A 22555-nucleotide genomic window follows, 5' to 3' on the forward strand; every position below is an offset into this window, starting at 1 on the left:
GTCACTTCCTTCTTTTTCTGCAGGCAGCAAGGCCATACTATACAGTTAGATTTACAGCTACGACCGAGTTGCACAACGGCTACTTTGTTTGATGCATACTGCAATGGATGCCGTCCTGACATCCAGCATCGCCTCGTGAGTCAGCACTTGCCCACTGATCTATTTCCATCTCATCCCTTCCTCCAGGCTGCTATTTTCCGTGTGTTTTTTTGAGAGAGAGAGAGAGGGGGGGGGGGGGGGAGCCTCAGCCAATCTACGGCTCTTTTCTTAGCCGGTCGAACAGGATGATCCAAAAGCACCCCCACAAACGCAGGTTTTTGCACACGCTGCCCAAAAACCAAAATTAAAAATGCAAGGACGAAGAGCATCAGAGAAAAAGCACATGTGGACACAACAAATGTCCCTTTGATGGATCAAGTACAAAGCAATGTTTGTTCACCATGGCAACCCCATATGGTGATGATGCCGTGTGTGTGTGTGTGTGCGCGCTTTAGTTCGTTCCATCACATCAGCAACGTGAACGGAAGGAGAAAATACATGCATGGTGGAACTTCTAAGAGTGACGCCATTCAAACGTCGCCGTTACCGAAGGTCTCATCAGCGCAGCTCCGCTACTGCCCTCCCTGAAAGAACCGTTCTAGCAAGTTGATGCGTCTGTGGAGGAATATGCATCGAGTGGCTGAGACTGCAAGTTCCTGTGATTCACCTGGAGGACGCAGAAACATTCATCCCCACAAGCTCAAGGACATCAAAATGTCGTGTGAGTTGTGGAACCTGTAGGATCTGAGCTTGTATGAAGCGAGGCAACACTGGAAATGTATATATGCAGATTAATCTCCACAGCTGTGATTGCTATTAACCAGCTAGCATGCTGCGGGGAAAGACAGAGGCCGGTGATCGATGGCAAAATGTGGCCTCAGCCCGAATAAAACGAGACGGGGAGACGGTAACATCCATTTTGTTTGTGCTCCTCTCATTGGCAGCACAGAAATGAGGCATTGATCTCTCTCACACACAGTTCCCACTAAGCTCCTCTTCTCCCATTCCGCTCTCACTCTCCAAAATATCCCTCATCCGGTTTCATCCGACCCCCCCCCCCCTTCCTTCCTTCACGCTCCATCTCCTGAATCTCTGGGCTCATTTGCCACTCAGGTCCACGCTGTACCTTGTGAAGTCGAGGCGCACGCTTCGCTCCCAATGCTGCAAGAAGTCCTTCATGAGCAGGGAGCCACTCTGCACCGCTGCACTTGACCCCCCCCCCCCCCCCCCCCCCCCGGAAGGTCCTCTCAGGCCCCGGAGCGGCCAAATTGATAAGGGCACAACACGGAAGGGCTTGAGCGACAAGCGCCAGAGGGTCAGAGCGCCGGCCGCTAATCGACAGAGCAATCACCCCCCGAGAGTCAAAGACAAAGCAGGCCGGTCGGCTCCTTCCTCTAGCTTTTAAGGTTTCACGCCGTTGCTCTCCTCTGAACATCATCGTCATTGCACTTCTTCTTTCCTGTTTCCTCCCTCCTCTCAGTCTGGCGGTGCTAAACCAGTGCAGCTCTTCTCCACGCCACCGTGCCATCCCGGAGGGTTGGACGTTTGGCACCTCTGACTCAGACATTATGCCTGTGAATGGAGAGCAGAGCGGCGGCGTGTCTTTCTGTGTCACGCTCATCTGGCAAACACTTCCCTTAATGCTTAGCGGTTTGCCTCTGCACCTGTTTCCTCTGCAGAAATCTTCCATCTCACTGACAGAGGCCAGGAATGGATGGAGCGACACGCTGAGAAGCAAATTGAATGCCCGCATGTGGACGTCCTTTTTCTGCACGCGCACGTTAAAGTGGGTGGAGCTAAAACAGAGAGCCTTGGATGACAAAGACAAGAAAACCCTTTTGATCGTGTTATTGAGTCTTTTTTTCTCTTAACTTTAATACATTTCTGCTTTTAAGACTCCAGGATGGAATCTATTTTTTAGCCGTCCTTATTAAACCGTAGCCGTTTTAGTTGTAACCTTATTTTCAAATATGACATAAAGAGACAAACAGCCATTCACACCTAAAGACAAATTAGACACACCAGTTCATCTTTTATTGGACGCTTGTGGTCCGAGGGAGGAAACGGGGTCACCTGTAGAGAACTCCATGCAGAAACACTCCCAGGTCTGGATTCAAGCCCAGATCCTCCTTGCTGGGAGGCGACGGCGCCAAACCGCTTCGCCGCCGAGCCACCGTTTTTTTGTAATTCATCCTTTTTGAATGGCATAATGCGACACCCACTTGAATTCTTGAAATAAAAAGGTATGACATCTCACAAAATGTGCATCATTAAATCAGTCATTCTTGCCAATGACTAAAGCTCGTGAATCCTTTGTGAGGTTTATCTACGATTCCAATTAAAGTGCCTCCTTTAACATTTGGCCAAATGATTTTGATGGCACTAAAAGTATGGGGGCTCTGGGAGAAAAATAACTTAACGGCATCACAATGACACAATCATTGTGTCTGTGTGTGTCTGTGTGTGTGTGTGTGTGTGTGTTCTGTTCTTATGTGAGGCGTTCAGACTAACTAAGACACACACCTCAGCACTATCCCCACGCCACGTGCCACTACTATCCACAGCCACACACACACACACACGCGCACGGTAAAGAACACTTAATACAGCCTGTCAGTACGAGAGAAAAACACCACGTCTAACAAAGGCCGTGCTTTGCCAGGCCCTACAACGCCATGATTCATCGCTCGGAGTCAGCCGCGTAGGCAGGCGGGCAGAGCGCTGCCATCCCGGAGATTGATGGCAGGTGTAGGACGGAGACAATCGGCTGTGTTGCTATATTTTACTTCCTTCTTTCTCTGCAGCTTCCCTCATCCCTCTCGCTGTGGCAAAACCGTCGGTTCCTTCCCATCCCCGTTTCCTCTCGCTGACCCTTCCGGCTCCTCGTTTATCTTCGGTATTCAGCAGCAAAGTTCATCACAGTCCTGCGAGTGGCAGGGGTCGGGGAATGCAACCCCCCCCCCCTTAAAAAAGAACATTAATCTCCTTGTTCGTGCTACAACCGAAGATTCTGGATGCTGGGATCCGAGCCAAATGGTGAACCCGGCTGCAGGCCAGGAGCCACAGCGAATGAAAAGGGAGAGAGGGCGAGATGACAATGACGTTTTCCTTCCCGCTGCAATTAACGACCACCCTGCTGGAAGCAGCTGGCCTTCGTCTCGCAGATTAGCCTCTAATGCGTGTTGTGCTTGGTGCGTACACGGTGGCGGGGTGAGGGGGTCAGATGACTCACAGAACCTGTGTGTCTTCCACCGTCGTTTAGTTCGCTGCATGACGTCAGATTTAGAAACTGGCTGGTGAATGTAGTGGAGCTAAAAACCTGATGAAGACAGAGCGCAGGCCTCCGCCAAGCAGCTCATTCCCCTCCTAATTGGATTTGCACCGTCCACATGGTGATCAGGATCATCATCGAAAGGTTCTAAATTGGTCTCGGTGTCTTTAAACACCAACCATGAAAAGTAAAAGTGAATCGGAGTTGATTTTTGAATGTTTTTTTTTTACTGACTCCATTCTGGATCCGATTCAAGTCAATAAGAGTTATATTATTTTAAGGTATCGGTCACTGGTAACATTGAGAACAAATCCATAACGACTTGAGACGTTTTGTCTTTATTGCATCTCCTTTACTCTTTTCAAATGCTTTGCTTCTAAATTACTGACGAAGGAAAAATATTCAACGCGTACTGGTTTAAGATTAGACATTTTTTTTGTGAATGTATTACACTAAATAATTCCTGATCTAATCTGTAAAATAATGAAGACATCCATTTAGCAGACATCATAAATTCACATCTGTGTCTAAACGGACTTGACCGAAGACGACAGCCTCGTCGTCCAGCGTGCACGGCGCTTTATTTGTTAGTCACTTGTAATTATTGCAACAGTGAGCGGCTCTGTTCTTGTGCTTTTCGTTGAGTGACGCTGCAACTCCTATTTCATAACCCGCTGCGAGGGAGGATCAGGTGGCGAAGATGTTGAATTGCAAAACGGGTACGGCGTGCTATGATTTCACGGCTTTGATATGGGAAGCGGCATCTGTCGGACCAACTACAAGCACGCACACACAAACACACACACACACACACACACACACACACACACACACACACACGTCAGCCAGAGACCTTGACAGCAGCTAGAGGCATTCTGCAACAGTGTTCCTGACTCTCGGCTCTGAATCCGGTTTCCCTCGCATCTGAAGGCTTGTGTGTTTCACATCCTCCTCCGTTGTCTCTGTTCTCCTCTAATGCGCTGACTGAAAGACATATTTGATCACACACACACACACATGGAAATGGAAACGCGTACAACATGTTCTACTACTGAACACATTTCATTTCATTCCCATTCACTGCAGCAAAGTTGTTTCATAAGCATGAAAGGTTAATTCCAGGTATGACTTATTTTGTTTTCAGAAAGAAAGATTGATGAGAGGAAAAATACAACCAGGGGTTGAAGTGGCTTCCGGCACTGACGCAACAATCTGTCTGCTGATTAATGAATAGTGTGCCGCTGCCGCTGCTGCGTGTTGGCTGAGTCCAGAGACGGCACAAGGTGTGTGTGTGTGTGGGGGGGGGGGGGGGAGAACACTGGCTCTGATCAGAAAGAATATAAAACACCAGTAGTGCATTGTGGGAGAAAAACACGCAAACTCACGATGTTGCTGTGTGTGTGTGCGTGGCATCATCTGTGCACAATCAATAAACCTCAGCTCGTGACGGCGGGCTTCGGCAGCATGCGTTCCCCTTTGTAAAGGTGTAAGAACATTACTTTAATGAAAGCCGCTGTCCTTGGCAAAGGACTCAACCACTTAGTCACTCAAGGCTGCGCTCCAATCACACTCGCGCACACACACACACACACACACGACTAACGGGACTATTCCTGTTAATTGCTAGACTATTGCTAGATTGTCACGCTGCCCCGTGATTTATGAAAGCAAGTCCCTGGTTCTGTTTTCCTCTGACTGAAAGATGCACAACAACCTTAGAAAGCAAATTGAAACGGATCCAGATTCCTTTTTATTATCACTTTAAAAATAACTGCTGAAAAGTTTTACACTTCAAAAGCAAGACCTTGTGACTGTAGCTGTATTTCTGCTCCACTGTTTTGGGGCGTGGCAGCCTTTGAAACCTGCTGTGACGTGACCTTTTAGTACCGCCAGGCTCATTACTGGGCACCATGTCGCTTTTCACCAGTGGAAACAGTTAAAAGGGGCTAGCCAAATGGAGCAGATATTATCTCTCCAAACTTACTTTCAGACTTGTGATGGTTGCATGCTGCAGCTGACACACAAACACACACACATACACACACATACACACACATACAACTAGAGGAAAGACAACAGAGAGGGATTTTTCCTGGCACTAACTGACCTCTGGGTTAGAGACAGGCACACAACTACACGAGATCACAGTGAAACAAGCTGGGCTATGCTTTCTTTCTTTTTTAAGCAAACAAGCAGATGCATGCTACAGATAATAAATAGAGACGAGGAAAGCAAAAGACCCGTCAGGACATTTAGCCCAAATGTTGCACCGCACACATGGAGATCTACGAAAGGAGAGCAGGTCAACCGTGAACAGAAGAAGCACCACGCAGAAAAGAAGGCTTCCGGCTTGTGCTTTGTCTTCCACCGTGCGCTTCGCATGCAACACATCTAATGTTTTCCCATTTTGGCACGAAAATAAAAGAGGCACAGGTCGGTGTTGAAAGGTCTTTGACTGCAGCATCAAAACCAACTCCATCAATGCAGGAGAATTAAAGTGCTTTTTAAACGCGTACGCCGCTTAATCTTGAGCTGACGTTTGCAAACGTCCAACCTTGGATATCTTATAGTATCTGCAACAAGAGAAAGCAATGCACGTTAGGGATGTGCGATCTAAAGTGCACGAAGAGGAAAAAAACGCTGCTTTTTGAGAGGTGCTCTGTGAGATATTTTTGTGGCGCTGTGGGAAAAACGATGCGGAGAGTGTGGAGACACATCCCGCTGAACTTATCGATTACTTCGGGTCGATTTTCTCCAGGAGCGATGAAATATTCGGCTCCATCCATTGTGTTACAGTTCATCTGGTTACTGGCTTTCATATGTAAAGACAGAAGCCCACACATTATTACCAAGGTCTTCCTACAGGAAGTACAATGAGCTCGAAATGCATGAGACGGAACGATCCATCCATCAGCGTGCTGATCGGCGAGGCTTTCAGGGATGCATCGACCTCCGCCAGCATGGATGTTGGAGTTGGTGTCGTTTTTATTTCAAATACTGATCCTCAAACTGGATAATTTGTTTTATCCTTTCATCTGTTCTGTTCTGTTAGACGTTACAGCATCTGGATCTGAAACGTCAACAAGGAGACCCATTTTCTGACTCGACACTAGCGGAGCGTTCTCGGGGAGTGAGTGGATATCTTTAGGAGCGCCACGGGGAGTTTAGGCAGTCCGGTCACGAGAGGCAACCAAGTGGGTAACCTGCTTTTTCTGAGACACAAAAAGAAATGTGTAAATCCCCCAGTGGGTATGAAGACTCCAGAGCCAAAATGGGCTTACTATCTCCTCCTCTCTCTCTCTCTCTCACACACACACACACACACACTCTCTCTATTTTTACTCTCTGTCGCACCGTTTTAACTGCTCTAATCACAAACATAGATCGACTGTGCATATTACTCTACATCATGCCTCCGCAGTCGGCACAGCGCCTTGAGTGGGCAGAGCGAGGGGCCACATTACTCTGCAGTTACATTCCTTCAGTCTCCTAAGCAACCAGGTGTCCTCTGACAACAAACACGACCACGGCGCTGTTATATCACCTTCCAATGGATTCACAGTGTTCCAAGGTCCAACAATGGAGAAAACAGCCGGGATAGGCCAGTGGGAGGTGTGAGCTGCTTCTGAGGGCAGCAAAGCAGAGTCTGGGAAGAGTTGAGGTCTTTATTTCCTGAAAGAATTTTGGATAAATGACTCACCTCAACCCAGAAAGTGAAAGGATGGCCTTTGGGAAGGTGGGCCCTTCCACAAGCAAGCGAGGAGAGTACACCTCCGATATTACACCAAATATGTGAAATTAAAAAAAGCATAGAGAGAAGATGAAGCAAAGTTCCTCAGCAATGTATTTGTGCACAAATTATTTTATTTTGTCCTCCAGACAGGAACTAATTTAGAGTCTGCATGATGGCACCGAAAGTCGCGATCGCAGGCGAGGACCCGAACCTGTTCGTGAAGCTAAATGACACCAATTCATTCGTTTTTCTCAGCTCACATTTCAAAATTCATGTTATGAAAACCCAACCTCGGGAATGCTTTGAGGATGAGCCGAAGTGTCGACCCATGACCCCCCCCCCCCCCTCTCCTGTGGATCTCATTATTATTGTTAGTTAAAATCCCTTAAAATCTTGACGACACATGGACGGAGTCCAGCTCGATCGGTGCAACAGACTCTGTGACGCAGCGATCGTATTTTCAAAATAAAAAAATACTTTACCTCAAGATGCAGGATTAACACTGATTGGTGGTGTCATTAAAGAGTAGGTGACCTAATGAGAGCATAAAATGAAGGCGAAGGAAGGCGCTTGTTATCTCCTGAAGCTTTGAATTGCCGCATAAATGTCCTCCAGGTTCAAGAGATCATATCTGATTCATCGCTGTGCCGTGAAGCCAATCTATTAAATTTGCCTTGTGCCGGATGGACATTAGCTCCACGCACCAGGAGCTGCTGCACGTCTGTCACCGGATGCTCATTGCTCTCATTTTATGAGTAGAAATGAAAGGAGATCGACGCTGTCTTCTAAAATGAAACACTTTTATCAATCAGACTTGGAAAAAAAAAATACATCTCCCTGTTTTCTCGTCGCTGAGGCGAAGGACATATTTTAGTTAATTGGATTTTGGTGCTTGCTGCGTAGAAAATGAGTAGCACTTGATTACCATTTGAGATGAGATGATATCTTATTGAAATGGTCATTACTTCCTCATTGTCTTCATCCACAGTGATGACTGTTTGGAAAATTTAGATTTTTGCAGACATCACATACTTGGGATGAAAAACCGTCTGACGGAGGCTTAAATTCCAATCGTCTAATTTATTGATGAGCTCAGCCTAAATGGACAAATCCCGGCCGGAGAAAGGCGTAAAGAATTAGTTAATAGTTCTCTCTCTGTCCTCTTCATTTAATCATTCAGTGTAAAATATAGACTGATATTTTAAGCCTCCATATTTATGTGTATGAACACAATCGCAGCATAAATGTGTGGATTTACACAGAGAGAGAGAGCTGACCAGGAGGAGCTGGGAACGCTGAAAACATAGAGCACTGTTCCTAGGCAGGAAAACCGCTGTGTGTGTGTGTGTGTGTGTGTGTGTGTGTGTGCCGAGTGAGATAAACGACCTCATATCTCAGGTGTGCATCGCAAACCACATCGTCATCGCGGCGCACAATGAACATAAGATTTCTAAATTTGCCAGCTGAAATCTGAAATAGTCACTGTGAAATTCCATTAAAATTGTCGTTCCAGTTGCTGCAATGATAAAATCCAGCTTTTGAAATGGGGATAAGCAGGTATCCCTGCCAAATGCATGGACGTTTAGCAAGATGCTCTCTCTATAAAACAAACTTTACACTAGAGAGCGCAGACCTCCGCCAAGCAGCTCATCCATTGTGACGCCCCATTGACTGCAATGTTAATGAAAAAGCAATCACGGATCCAGAATTTATTCAACTGTTCCTGGTAACATTCCCAACATTTTCTGAAAATATGCGTAGTTACTGACAAGCAAACATGCACGTACCTCCAAGGCTGTGACGCATGAGTCTTATTGACGATGACAAACTCTCTGTCTGTGTGTTTGACTTTGTCCTTAGACACGATCTTAACAAGCAGAATGATGGTAGGCATCACCTGCTGTGCAGCCACCGAGCGTGGCGTCCACGTGGATGGCTCCTTTGTTATCCGGTCACGTCACTGTGACACTTCTTCAACTCTCTGTTGTGATGTTTAAACTGAAAGCGGCTTTCCCATCCGAATGCTGATAAATGAAATAATAGCCTCCACAGAGGAGGTCATGTTTTGGTCTGGTTTGTCTACTTGTCGGCACGGATCAGCTGCTGTTCCAATTTTCTGGAACAGCATTCACGGGCCAAGGAAAAACCCATGAATTTGGAGCGGATCCAAATCACAGGGTGGAGATATGAATTATTGTTCATTTTCACAGTCAGGAGCGGCCGAGACAGGATGAACTAGGGAGGGAGTGAAGAGACGGAGCGGCATTAAGCATCAGATCGGAGGAAATAAAGTGCTATTTTCCAATTGTGTTACAGCAGCTACATTTTTAGGATGTGGCCTGATCTCACACCTGACACGTGAGCCGCAAGTTACAGATGAAGAAGAAGAAGGAGGAGGAAGAGGCACAAACCTCCATATTTTAAAATACTTTTGGACATCTATCCACACTAATAATCCATGGATCACACAGTTATATCTGCAGGCAGTGTAGTTAATCCAAGGATTGGACAGACAAGGTCATAAAAATTAACAAAGGGATTAATAACTGATGTGTGATGGGCGAGTGAAATGTGGTTACATGATGTGCAAGGCCTATCAGCCTAAAGGATTATTAAATCTCCTGATGCATCAACCGGATTGGTCTGAACCTAAAGTTAATTAATGATGCGTGTTCTCCTAAAAAAGAAAACTCTTTAAAATTAAAGTAAGCTAGCAACAAGTTGATTCATAGCGTTTGCTTTCATCCTGTCAAGGTCGTTCGGCATTTTAGACATGATGTGCAAATGCGTCACGATTCTTGCAAACCAAATTTGCTCTTTTGGTTTGTAGAGTTTCGGCCAGTGATCGAAGACATAATTTGTCATCGAGGCCCGATTTGCTGCTGGAGAGAAGTCCGTCTTTCATCTGTCGTCATGTCGTCGTCGATAAATTCGAGACAGGAATCATGCTGATTATGGCAACTGAAAAAAAAGATCTAGATTTAAAAGCCTGTCAAAAGTTAATGGCCAATTTACAGACTGCAGGGTTCTAAGTGTTCCACTAAAAATGATGGAATAGATCTACTAATCTATTTTTTTTAGTGTTCAATACTGAAGGCATGTATTGCAAAAGCTCTCTTTTTTTGTATATTTTTGTGTTGGACTACTTTGATATGAATGAGTCCGTGTAAAGAGTAACTTTGATGGTTTGATGTCGGGATTTGTTTCAGTGCCATCACCCAGAACACTGAAACAGCATCAGCTTCAACCGTAATTCCCGGCGTTTGCCTCTGAGAGTTAATTCATTCCACAAACAAAAACACTTCCTCTCTTCAGCAAGCGTGGCAATGTTCTCAAAAAGATTGTCTCAGCATCCCTCGCTGTCGCCCCCGAACGCACACACATATGCACAGAAGCGTCCTATTTCAACACATTGCAGGTCTCTATAACAACCTCCTTTAAGCTCAGCTGGAAAAATGCATATTTTAAAGAAACCCTGCAACACTACACCAGACACTCACCGTGTCTTGTCTCCAATTATGAATCATCCGTGATGACAAAGCCGAATCCAAACTACTGAAACATTCTCCTCTAAAGTGGGATGGTGCAATAAACAAAAAACTTTCAAAGCCGCCTGATGTCAGGTACATTACGCGGGGTTTGCAATAGTGTCCCCGGTAGAAATCGAATCATTTTCAAAGCAAATCCGACTTGGATGAGGTACTCATGACCTCACTTCACAGCGCATCATTTTTCAGAAAAGTGGCATCGGCAGCACTCATCAGCAGATAACAAAGTACATTATGCAACAACTTCAAGCGTGAGGGAGATTGCTGTGATCTAATTTAAAGTGTGGAGGGAAAAAACATCATTAATGAGGGCAGAAATCCTGAAAAAGCAAGCCCAGGCCCATGAGATATTCTGCACAGCAGCACAATGGCTATGTGATTGGTGATTAGCAGCTTCGGCTTAAGCTGGGATTCATTTCCTTAAATTACCTACCTCGGACGGGACCCTCCGGGAACTCACAAGAGGGGTGGGCTGAACGCTTCAAACAGAGTGGTGTTAATCAACTGAAGTGTAAAAACCGGGATGGGCATGATCTGCAGATGAATGGGGAAACAAAAAAATTTGGGAGGTGCTTAAAATAAACTTCTTAGCCCAATGCAGAACAAGTGGCGGACAGGCTTTAGCGTGGAGCTAATTATCTTTAGAGATCTAAATGCCAAAAAGCATGAGAGTTAGATTGGGGGTTTTGGTTTTTGTCAGGCACCGGTGAGGTTGGCCCCATGCTGGACTTCAGCACCCCGTCGCTGTCCACTCTCAGTCCCCTATACAGGTCGGACCCCAGAACGCTTTGATCAAGCACAAAGGTTACTCACACATTCAGTATAGAAAGCTATGCACATGTTTGCGGATGATGTACGGATCTATGTGAGTCTCTGCGTTACCGCAAACAGGCTCATAGTCATGGTAAAAAAGAAGAAGAAAGGAATTCAACAGATTTAGGTTTATCAAACTGTGGTCCCATTTACGTTTCATATGAAATCCTACTGCGCACATTTAGTTTACTAGCCTGCTGCCAGGATAGATTATGATCGAGAACATATAGTAAACATTATACCTACTAAATAGCATGTTAGCTCTGAGAGCTACTAGATTGATTATTGGTTGTCTTTTTTTCATACTTTGTGGAGTAAAGCAACAATTATTCACAATAAACAATATTTGTATGCCCGAAATGAGGAGCAGAAACTGCATTTGTTCAACAGAATGTTGAGTTTGTAGATATAATTTACTGAAATGTAATTAATTAACCCTAACAAATCACATTAGGGGTTATAACATTCAGTTAAAAATTCAGTGGGGATGAAGACATATTTCTAATAGCTGAATTTTAGATTTTACGAATCAATTCAAGGAAATACTAATGAATTTCCAAAGGAAGAAAAATAACTGGACTTTTTTTTACTGAGAAGTGTGACTGTAATCTACACTTATATTACCGTCACTTTTCATCTCTTCTCTCTCTCTCTGATACAAACATTCACTGACAAAAACAGGCCACAGAACAGACGGATGAAGGCTATACTTTCTTTTTGCTTTCCATCAGCACTGATCTGAAGTTAAAGGCTGCCCGCGGCCACAGGATCCCTTCTGTGGTGCTGATGCTGTCGGAGCGTCGCGCCAGTGGCCACTGCGAGGTTGTGCGCACAACGAAATAGACCACAAAGGGTTTCAATTTTAATCTTACATCCGTTTGGCCCTACGATGGGATGGATAAATATGGCTGTGAGATCATCCGTGCACATTGTAACAGCCGCATATAATAAACGGCGCGGGTTGTAAGATAATAAAGGGGATAACTCACGCCCTCCTGTCGATCGATCCTTGGATGTCATAGTTCTGGAGAGCGCGCAGGCGGGGGCAGAGCACCCCCCCAATAAAGGATCTTCTTTCACCGTGTGTCTAGTGTCCGGTAAAAAGCCTTCTGGCCTCTGCTCCCGTCGCACGGACCGGCGCGCCTCCCTCGTAGCTCCTGCCGTGCAGGACTGAGCGTCACATCGCGGGCGCCGTGGAGCTCCACGAGAGTAGGGATGATGATGATGATGATGATGATGATGATGATGATGTCGCGGGAATACGAGCGTCAGTCTCTCCTTCCGACGAGACAATGCGCCGTGCGCCTCGACTCAGGCTCCGTTTGCGCAAGAAGAGACGCGCCGAGCTCTAATCAAAACTGCGCAAAAAAGAGTCACGCATCGATAGTTATGTCGATAGTTCGCCTCAGAATTGAAATAACACAGCCCGCTTTCCTCCTAAAGGCATAAGAGCATGGATGAAGTGTATTTATAGCAGAAGTCCAATGGAAACTATATAACAGCTTGCATTTAAAGCCACATGGCTCCACCGAGTGCTGCATCCTTGATGAATAAGCGTTTCACACCTTACGTTTTCCAGACTGAGAAGAAAAGTGGCTGCATGTGGTCAGAAAAACAGAAAAAAGTGTTGAGGACTGAAAATAATTAATGCTCCATGCAGAGACTAATCGTTCATTTAAGGATGTGACCTCAGGCTGCATCAGAATTAAAAAAAAAATTCAGCAGTGAATTAAATCTAGATTATTATTTTTTTTTCATTATTTTATTGTTATATTTCTTGAATTTGTGAAATGACATTGATAGCAAAAACAGGATGGCGAAGAAAAGCTCTGGACTTATTCCTGCTGTTTCAGCATTTCTCTGAGGGATGAGGTCTTGATGGACGTGGCCTTAAATCATCCTGAGCTGAATCAGGAACCAATCAACATGACAACATTTATTGAAGCAAACCCTGCAGGTCTGAACTAAAGTTTTCTCTTTATTCTTCCCCACTTTGTCTTGTACTTTTCTTCATTTTTATTCTGAGCAGCTCCTTTTGAACATGATTATAATAACAATGTAAAATCTTTATTTGTATGCTGATTACTTACCCTGTTTGCCTGAATCACGGCCTTTGTCGGTTTTATCACATATACATGGAAATTAAGCAGGCTTCTAACCCCGGGGGCGATTACAGATGCTAAATATATGAGCAATCGGTGGGTTTAATTAATTACCGGTATACAATATTTTTGTCTTGTCAAAAGAGGTTTGGAGCAGGAACATGCTAATTCAGTCCTTTGTTTGTATGTAAATGAAGCTTTTTTGTGTGTGTGTGTGTAAATTCAGTTTGGCCAAGTGGTCAATCAACAATCTGCAGTGAGAGGAAATGCCCACTGGAGTTGCTGTGATCCAGGTTTCACACTCTTGCATGCCCAAACCTTTCAGTTTCAAATACCGAGCTGTTTGTAGCCAGTGGGGGAACAGGATCTGACTACCGGCAGGAATGTAGGCTGGCAGGGATTGGAAAAGTACCGGGGACAACAACCCCCTTGCACCCCATCCTGAGAATAGACAAGCACAAAAAAGTCTCTGTGCCAGAAATAAAACAAGGATTGACTCAAACTTAAATTTATAACTTGGAAAGATTTATAATCTGACATGAAGAAGAATAGATTTATTCGATAGAATGTTAGAGTACAAGTACAGCCAAACACCCTGTCTAAGAGGAGCATTTCAAAAATGGCCTTGCGGTCTCTATTTCCATTGAATGTCCTTAATGGAGTAATTAAAAAAAAATTACATGTCACTGCTCCTCATAATTGATTACAGATCATTTTGCAATGCGTGTTGAAAAGTCAAGCGAAATTGGCCTCAGGGATGTTATTTGGAAACCAGTCTGACTGGTGAATGTGCTCCAGTTCTGCTGCAGACAACTGAACGCATAGGAATCATTGTTATTTCAAGTAAAATGAGAATCGGAATATCTGTGCCCTGTTTGTATATAAATTAACAATTGTGTTTACGTTACAGTCATGCCTGGAATTGTTATCTGTCACAGGCTTACGGGAAGCCCAGCCTGGGCACGCCACTTGATCACTCATCTAAAAAAAGACATTTCACAGTGTACCTTATAAGTTCTACAAAAGATCACATTGAAATATCCTATAAAAGGAGATAAAAAATGTATCAAGGTAACCTACATTCTATTGAATTTAGCTGATAAACACCAAGCACTAAAAAAAAAAAAAGCTACCAAAAAGACAACAATATGATTTTGATTTGTTTTAATATTGTTTCGCAGGAATCAGCATATTACTTCTGAGAGTTTGCAAGACAATTCAAATAATCTTTGCTCTTCTGAGGATCCACCGGCAGAGTTTTTATTGCTTCACTGATGTTTTTGTGCTGGTTTCATCAGGGCGGTCCCAACTGTACAGACACAGCCGCTGCTTATGTAATGGAATTATTTGGCCAGGACACCCTGATCCATTTCCATTCAAAGAAAAAACAAAAACACGTGGCAGTCCTCCAGAGAATTAACAGAGCATGAACTTCAGCCCATCAGGAGGTGAGGATGTAAACAAGGGACTCAGACAGGCAGGCATTCTGTCTGTCATGGATTTGGTGGACGGGATCTGAATTCTGAAGCGCGTCTCTGTCTGTTGTTAGGATTAGGGTCGTTTATATTCCTCGACAACAACAAACCAAAGAGAAACCCTCGAAAATGTCATCAATAACAACTGTTCTTTAAGTAAACAATGTAGACGGAACAGCCAAATAAATAGAATCCAGTCCGGGGCAGCCTAGCTTATTAAACCCGCCCCCCAAGCGATCCTCATTGGCTAGTTTGTGGACATTAAATGACAATTGTGGCTTTCTCATTGGCTGTAGCTTATGACCCTTCCGCGGTTACCGCCCCCTTTTGTTTTTACACCGCAGAGCGATATCTGTGAGGGCTCCATTGAGTGTTGAAGCTTCGCGACAGCAACGATGAAGTTCGTCCGTTTTATAATGAAAAACGCCGCCTTGGCCAGCGTGCCGAAACATATCGAACATTTCTCTAAATTTTCTCCTTCGCCGCTTTCCATGAAGCAATTTCTCGACTTCGGTGAGTATCGATCATCCTCGTTCGGGCTGTTTATCCTTCGAACCTGATCAGAAAGGTAAACACGTGAACGTGTTCGGCGTGTCTGTTGTTGCTCCACGTCCTGCTCCGTGGAGACTTTGCTCGTGGGGGGGTCGTTGTGCAGAATGTTGCATCAGATCTGTTGCAAGCCTCGCCTGCACGATTAGGGGGGGGGGGGGGGCTAGAAAACAAGACAAGCAATCGCATTGATTGATTAGACGTACTAAAATCAGCCTGCTTGTAAGATCGTGTAAGAATCCGTGAAGCTTTTTTGCAAACTTAGTGCAGACAGCTGTTATAAATACTGTGGCTCCAAGTAATAGTCATTTTTCATCATTTGTAATAATTATGTTATAGCTTATATTGTTCAAATGCTACTACTGATCTAGTCAGATTGATAATTGGATGCGTATTGATTGTCATCTTTTTTTTTCCTGCCAACCAAGTCACCGTTATGTTGCTGAAGCTTGCTTAATTATTGTTGTTGTTGTTGTTGTTGTTGTTGTTGTTTTGCGTGTGTGTGTGTGTGTTTGCATTAAGGGTCCATCAACGCCTGTGAAAAGACATCCTTCGTCTTTTTGAGGCAGGAGCTTCCTGTCAGGCTTTCAAACATCATGAAAGAAATTAACCTTTTGCCTGGCAAGCTTCTCACAACCCCGTCTGTGCAGATGGTGCAGAGATGGTAAGTCAAACAAGAGCGTGGGTTTGTGTATTCTATATATTCAAAGCATATTTAAAAAAAAAAAAAACAGCCTCTGTCAACTGTACTTGCCCCGCTCCGTGGGGAGGCGGTTCCCTGCTCTGAACTTTACCCTAGTTTCTCGTCACGTGACCGTGTTCTAGAGGGTCTGACTCTCCTTTTGTGAGGAAAACAACACGACCGCAATCTGCTGGCAAAGATTAAGACCAGCTTTTTTTATTATTATCTTATGATCTTGAGCTATTAAAGTTGTTGTTATGTGTGTGTGTGTGTGTGTGTGTGTGTGCACCTTTTATTTCTTATTTTTCTCAGGTACATCCAGAGCTTAATGGAGATCCTTGAATTTCTAGACAAGAATCCTGATGATCACAAACTTCTGGGGGAGTAAGTTCATTATTTTCCTGGGGATCCGATTGTTCTGAAAGCCTTTAAGGTTTTTCTTGCTGGTGTGAGAACAGTTTCATGCGCTGAAGAGACACGCCTGCCCTTCTGAATCTAAATGAAGCCAGAATTTTGCAAAAGAAAATCCTCCAAACCTTGTAATATCTTAGCTTTAATTATTTTCTGCACATTTTCTGCACAAAAAAAACCGCTTATGTCCTTCCTTCCCAGATTTGTTGACGCCCTTGTTACCATCAGAAACAGGCACAACGACGTTGTGCCGACGATGGCCCAGGGCGTCATAGAATACAAAGACGCTTTCCCCCAGGACCCGGTGACCAACCAGAATATCCAGTACTTCTTGGACCGTTTCTACATGAGCCGCATCTCCATACGAATGCTCATCAACCAGCACAGTGAGCAACTTTCCAAGTTCCGTGTCGGATCGCAAGTCGTCACTTGCGTCGCAAAACGCGTGCCTCGCACGCCGGCTGTTGCGCAATCCTGCAGATTAATTATTCTTTTCCACGCACCGACTTCAGTTTGTTTGTCTGTGTCAGAACAAGCTGCTCACTTTCACCAGTGCACAACAAACCCAGAGGGGAAACGTCAGCACGCAATACCTTCGCATATAAATGAGCGTTCGGAACGCTGCGGCGTTGGCGGTGATTGGGTTGATGTGTGTTTACAGATAATACGCTTTATTTCGTGTTTACGTTCTTTTTTTTTTATGCAGCTCTCGTTTTTGATGGCACCGCCAACCCCGTCCACCCGAACACCATCGGGAGCATCGATCCTCACTGCCAAGTCGGCGACGTGGTCCAGGGTCAGTACGGCTAGAATGAAATGCTGCGGATGGAGCCGCGTCGATTCAGCGTCATGAGTTTAGAAAGGAATCTTTGCATCGTATTCATAATTTCCTCCCCTTATTTTTTTTCTCAGATGCCTTCCAAAGTGCCAAAATGCTGTGCGACCAGTACTATCTCCGCTCTCCCGATCTGCTGCTGCAGGAGATGAGCGGTGAGTGGCGGCCGAATCGGCCCGGCAGGTGAAAAAGGCTCACGCTGCTTGTAAACCCGGTGGGAGTGTCGGCGTGTGAAAACACTCAGCCAGGTGCACCTGACAGGCCTCTAATTACAGCGCCGAAGCTCAAGTGGGGGCCAAGTGGACCACTCCGGCTGCATCACACAATATTGACACAGGCCTCTTGAAAAACCAAAAGCAGAGCAGCGTAATGACGGGAAACGTCCACTAGTGGCGAGGACGGTGCGCGTCGGGTGAAGTGCACGGGAATAAAGAAGCGCTATTTGTTCTCGCTTCCTGCGCAGAAATGAAAAGCCTCCCGCTGAGCATCGTGTACGTGCCCTCCCACCTTTACCACATGCTGTTTGAGCTCTTCAAGGTACGTCGGATGACTTTACAGTAAAAGGAAAAGCCGGGCTTATTTGAAATGGCCGGTTTGCTCACAGCTGTCTTTACATTTTCCCCTCATGCAGAATGCTATGAGAGCCACCATCGAGACCCACGAGAGCAAGAACCACCTCCCGCCCATTCAGGTCTTGGTGTCTCTCGGAGGCGAGGACATGTCAATCAGGGTAGGTTGGAGGTGACTCTCCTTTAAGGGGTTCTTAGTGTCGCCCCTAAAATATTGATTTGATTCGTAGGTGGATTGTGTCTGTCGGAGAAATCCTTTACGTTAAACTTCTACTTTCAAAAAACAAAATGGAATCTTTACAGGAGAACATTTATGTTCGATTCCTTTCTGTGTGGAGTTTGCATGTCCTCCCCGTGTCTGCGTGGCTTTTCTCCGGCTTCTCCGGCTTCCTCCCACCACCAATAACCTGCAGTTCCGATGAATTGGTCGCTCCAAATTGTGCATTCATTGCCCTCTAACCCTAACCCCATCTCCCCGTCTCCCGCCTCCCGTCTGCAGGTGAGTGACAAAGGAGGCGGCGTCCCCTTTCGGAGGATCGAGAACCTTTTCAGCTACATGTACTCCACCGCTCCTGCTCCACAGATGGGAGAGCAATCGAGGCCTCCACTGGTAGGGAGCCGGGTGCAGACAACTGCATTCATATGTTGAAAGACAGACGAAGGATTTGTGCAGGCGTGACTCTGTTCATTGCACCATTTGGAAGAGGCTGTGTTCTTTTTTCTGTACCATCTATGCTCATTTAGCCTCCGTTTACGATTTAAAGATGGAAATCCTGGTATCGTTTGCTGCAGCGCACAAAACAAACTTGTCTGGGGACTCGTTTAGTTCATGGGAGAGCGCTTAGGCGAGCAAAGCCTCCTCAAAGCCTCGATCCCCTTCTGTCTCTGTGCAGGCCGGCTTCGGCTATGGCCTACCCATCTCCCGCCTCTATGCCAAGTACTTCCAGGGGGACCTGCAGCTCTACTCGATGGAGGGCCATGGCACAGACGCTGTCATCTACTTGAAGGTGAGCCGGTCGTGGAACCGACGTGAGCCAAAGGCGGTTTGAAGGCTGGCGTTGCGGAATCGGGAGCTTGAAGTGCTACATGACATCTTGCAGTCCAGGTGTGGCATCCTGTCTTCCTGTCCTTCCAGGCGCTGTCTACAGACTCCATCGAGAGGCTGCCGGTGTACAACAAAACCGCTCTGAAGAACTACAAAGTGTGCCAAGAGGCTGACGACTGGTGCATACCAAGCAAAGAGCCGCTAGATTTGAGCAGCTACAGGGCGGCCAAGTGAAAATGGCCTCCGGGCCCGGTAGTTCGAGGCTACGTTCAACGTCTTCGCGCTCTTTTAGCCGACTGTCCAGGCAACCTTTTCCTGCCGAGCTGTTCTGCAGACTGGCGCAGGCAGTGCGTCTGCATTTCAACCTGCTTTTATCAATGTCATGTGGTTTTAAGTCACGGTTGTTCACAAGGCTTTTCTTTTTTTTTGTCACGTTTATCACTTCTCCGATGTCGCGTCAGCGCGGAGGGCGAGCGGACAGGTGGGAGGTAGAGACGGAGGCGGCGTTCTAGCGTGTGCCGTCGTAGCTACAAACGTGTGATTAATAATGTACTGACGGCAGCCGATTGATCGGCTGAACCGAAATGACCATAGTAGCATCGCCCAAAGGCTCGTTTCATGATGCACCTTGCTAAACTTTAGCCACCATGATGCCGATTAGAACAAAGGTTTGACTTTAAAGCGTTTTTGTCCTTTTGAGCACGTGTAATTTGTTCAAGGCTCTGATATTTGAGCCTTTGTAGACGCAGTATTCACAGCGACCGATAAGATACGAACTTATCCTGGACCAGGCTGAATGTACGTTACGGATTCTTTGCAATGCATAGAGAGGAAGAGTATTATAGGAGCTACAGCGCAATAAGGGCCCACGCTCTGTCTGGACGATCGGCGCTTTTATCTGAACTCACTGGAGGTTTGGTGTCGCTAAAGCAGAGTTCAACAAGGGAAGACCGTTTGTTCCATTTTTAAGAAAAGATTCCCCTAACCCCGCCCCCCGGGTCCATCGTGTGCATAGTGTTCTTTCGTATTTATTGTAATTATAAAAGTATGTCAAAGGTATTTTTTTACAGCTACACACCGTTTGCAACTGAAGTTGTTGTATGTACTGTAGATACAATCCGATATAAAGAAGAATAACTTCAGTGCAAAGACTGTGTTGTTTTATTCTACCTACTGCATGAGTCGATTGTTGTTGTGGTTTTTTTTTTTTGGAACCTTTATTCTGAACTCAGTTTGAGCAAATCCACCCAGTCATTCAAGGGATTGCCACTGTTCACACTTGTTGCCTGCATTTCCACGCCACTGCGATGCCGATAGGTCATTCTCCTGGTGGCTGGAGTCCAGAGGGAAATCCAATAATAGAGTTCTTACATATGCAGCATATGGCGAGGACAGATATAGCGACTTGTAGTCGACTTCTATTTGTATCTCCAGCATAAAAGGCGTGTCGGCGTTATGGTTGGACGTCACCACGCAAATATGATGTCTGACAAGATCTGAAATGAGATGGAAAAACACGCTTATGTTAAAATAATTATGAATCATCTACATAATGTATCTTATAGCATTGAGCAGCAACGCTATGAGGTAGAAATGATGAAACAATACACCATAATCAGCAGTAAGATTCTTAGATTTCTAACCTTAAATGCTTTTTTTAAACTTAAATATTTATTCCTGTATTTAATCCGGGCACATTTTGTCCTGGGATGCTCCTCTGTTTTTGTTGTTGAACGATTCATCCTGTAGGCGGCGCATGCCGAGCGAGGCTCATTTTACATTCAGTGTGGTGTTTACATTGGCAACGGCTGGTGGTCTCCTAAATATGATCCAAGGGGTGTTTACCTTCAGGCCAGTCCGGTTACGTCAAAGAGCGGAAAGAATCCAACGGTGCTGTGTTCTTTATCTCTTACAAACAGGATGCTGATAGGTTCTCCATAGCAACAGGGACTGTTACAACACTGTGGAACATCATGTCCAGCATCTGCATGTTAGTGTAGTAACAGAAGTCAAGTTTGACTCTAACTCTGGTGTCGCCATAGTATTTCTACGTTTGCAACCAGTCTGTGGAAAGTCACACTCAGCTGAGTGGCAGAGACGCGCTGTTAAACTTGCATTAGTTACTGACTGTAGTTTTATACAGATGTGCATAAAGCGATTCAAGAGCAGGAGACTGAATCAGCAATTAAAAATGAATCACAGATGTTTTTGTTTTATTTTGTCTGTCTAATGATAATGTTTTATATCATATTTCATACATGCTTTGTCAGATTTTGCCCACAATGCATCTGGATTGCAATTCATTTACCACAGTTATCTGCTGCGTTACAAAAATCAATCCAAGCAGCAGCAGATGTGCAAATTTGTTTAATATGTTTATTAATTCACTTTAACCGTCCTTTAACATAAATGTGATTTTGCGTGAAACTTTATTTTTGCTTAAGTTTACTTTTTCTGTATTCATTACGAGTTAATACATTTAAGTAAAAAAAAATAATAGACCATTAATTACGGTATTTGACAGAAAAAAAACCTCCAGACATCTGCTCATAAATTTAATGTTGCTCAGAAAGATGATATTAAGTTTTATGCGATTATCCTTCACTGACTGTGAGAAGCCATAGAAATGTCGTCTTTTACGCAGCTATTGTGCGACTGCTGTTTCCCCCAGATGGCCTTTATAGCTGTGGCTGCGCTGTGACACATTCATCTTGAGCCGAGCGGGAGAATTGAGTTCTGTTTAGGCCGGAAGGCAGAGAGAGATCATGAAAGTCGTGCATTATGCAGCAGAAGTTTTTTCTTTTTCCAGATGACAGAACTGTGCTGAGTTTCAGTCGCGTTGAACTTACAAAGGGAAAAGAACTTTATATTAAAACCAATTATGTGTGACAAACTCACGTTTGAACACAGTTTTGCTTCTTCTTTTTCAGATGCAAGGCTGGATCAAATCTGTGGGGCAGGAAAAACGGAACTTTTTCCTGAATAACTTAGTCGCTGTGTTTAAGATGTAAGGATAGAACAAAGCGATTAACGGAGCAGCCGTTTGATCGATAATTATTCTGTAATTGGTCGCTGCACCAATGAACTGCATAGACAGCCATATACATTTTTGTTTTTGTTTTAAATGTTCATTACTTTGACTCAAATTTGATAGTGTAATCAATTAAATGCCCCGTTTGTTACCCTCGTCTTGTCCCGTGAGGGGTCGCCACAGCAAACCAACGTTCTCCACTTCACCCTGTCCTCTGCATCGTCCTCCCTCACTATACGCCCATCTTCTCCTCTTCCCTGGCAGTTCCATCCTCAGCATCCTCCTACAGATATAGTCCCCGTCTCTCCTCTGGACATGTCCAAACCATCAAAGTCTGTCCTCTCTGACCTTGTCTCCAAAACGTCTAACCTTCACTGTCCCTCTTATTGTCTCATTTCTAATCCTGGTCACTCCCAAGGAGAACCTCAGCAACTTCATCTCTGAAATCCCTA

At 45.0% G+C, this 22555-nt stretch overlaps 1 protein-coding gene and 1 long non-coding RNA gene across 2 annotated transcripts; one reads left to right on the plus strand and one right to left on the minus strand.

Annotated features, from left to right (window-relative positions):
* Positions 1-6466: 6466 nt before the first annotated feature.
* LOC137909785 (uncharacterized) lies at positions 6467-11069 on the minus strand. Its single transcript, XR_011106023.1, has 3 exons — positions 11025-11069; positions 6855-6982; positions 6467-6522 (listed from the first exon to the last, which is right to left on the minus strand). It is a non-coding gene; the product is annotated as an uncharacterized lncRNA (long non-coding RNA).
* A 4285-nt stretch (positions 11070-15354) lies between these two features.
* On the plus strand, positions 15355-20221 carry pdk2a (pyruvate dehydrogenase kinase 2a). The gene is made up of 11 exons (XM_068754250.1): positions 15355-15494; positions 16053-16194; positions 16525-16596; positions 16825-17009; positions 17330-17419; positions 17536-17613; positions 17922-17995; positions 18090-18188; positions 18527-18637; positions 18921-19034; positions 19163-20221. The coding sequence occupies exons 1-11, from the start codon at positions 15377-15379 to the stop codon at positions 19304-19306; spliced, it is 1227 nt and encodes a 408-aa protein (XP_068610351.1). The 5' UTR covers positions 15355-15376; the 3' UTR covers positions 19307-20221.
* Positions 20222-22555: the final 2334 nt, after the last annotated feature.

Source organism: Brachionichthys hirsutus, chromosome 21, assembly GCF_040956055.1.
Source record: "Brachionichthys hirsutus isolate HB-005 chromosome 21, CSIRO-AGI_Bhir_v1, whole genome shotgun sequence".
NCBI classification, from domain to species: Eukaryota; Metazoa; Chordata; class Actinopteri; order Lophiiformes; family Brachionichthyidae; genus Brachionichthys; species Brachionichthys hirsutus.

What these genes read in the sequence shown, in the direction of transcription:
- pdk2a (XM_068754250.1), top strand. Translation starts at nt 15,377, where the DNA reads ATGAAGTTCGTCCGTTTTATAATGAAAAACGCCGCCTTGGCCAGCGTG. An exon ending in GTGCAGATGGTGCAGAGATG is followed by an intron (nt 16,195 to 16,524) that starts GTAAGTCAAACA and finishes TATTTTTCTCAG; the next exon opens with GTACATCCAGAGCTTAATGG. An exon ending in TGCTGTTTGAGCTCTTCAAG is followed by an intron (nt 17,996 to 18,089) that starts GTACGTCGGATG and finishes CCCCTCATGCAG; the next exon opens with AATGCTATGAGAGCCACCAT.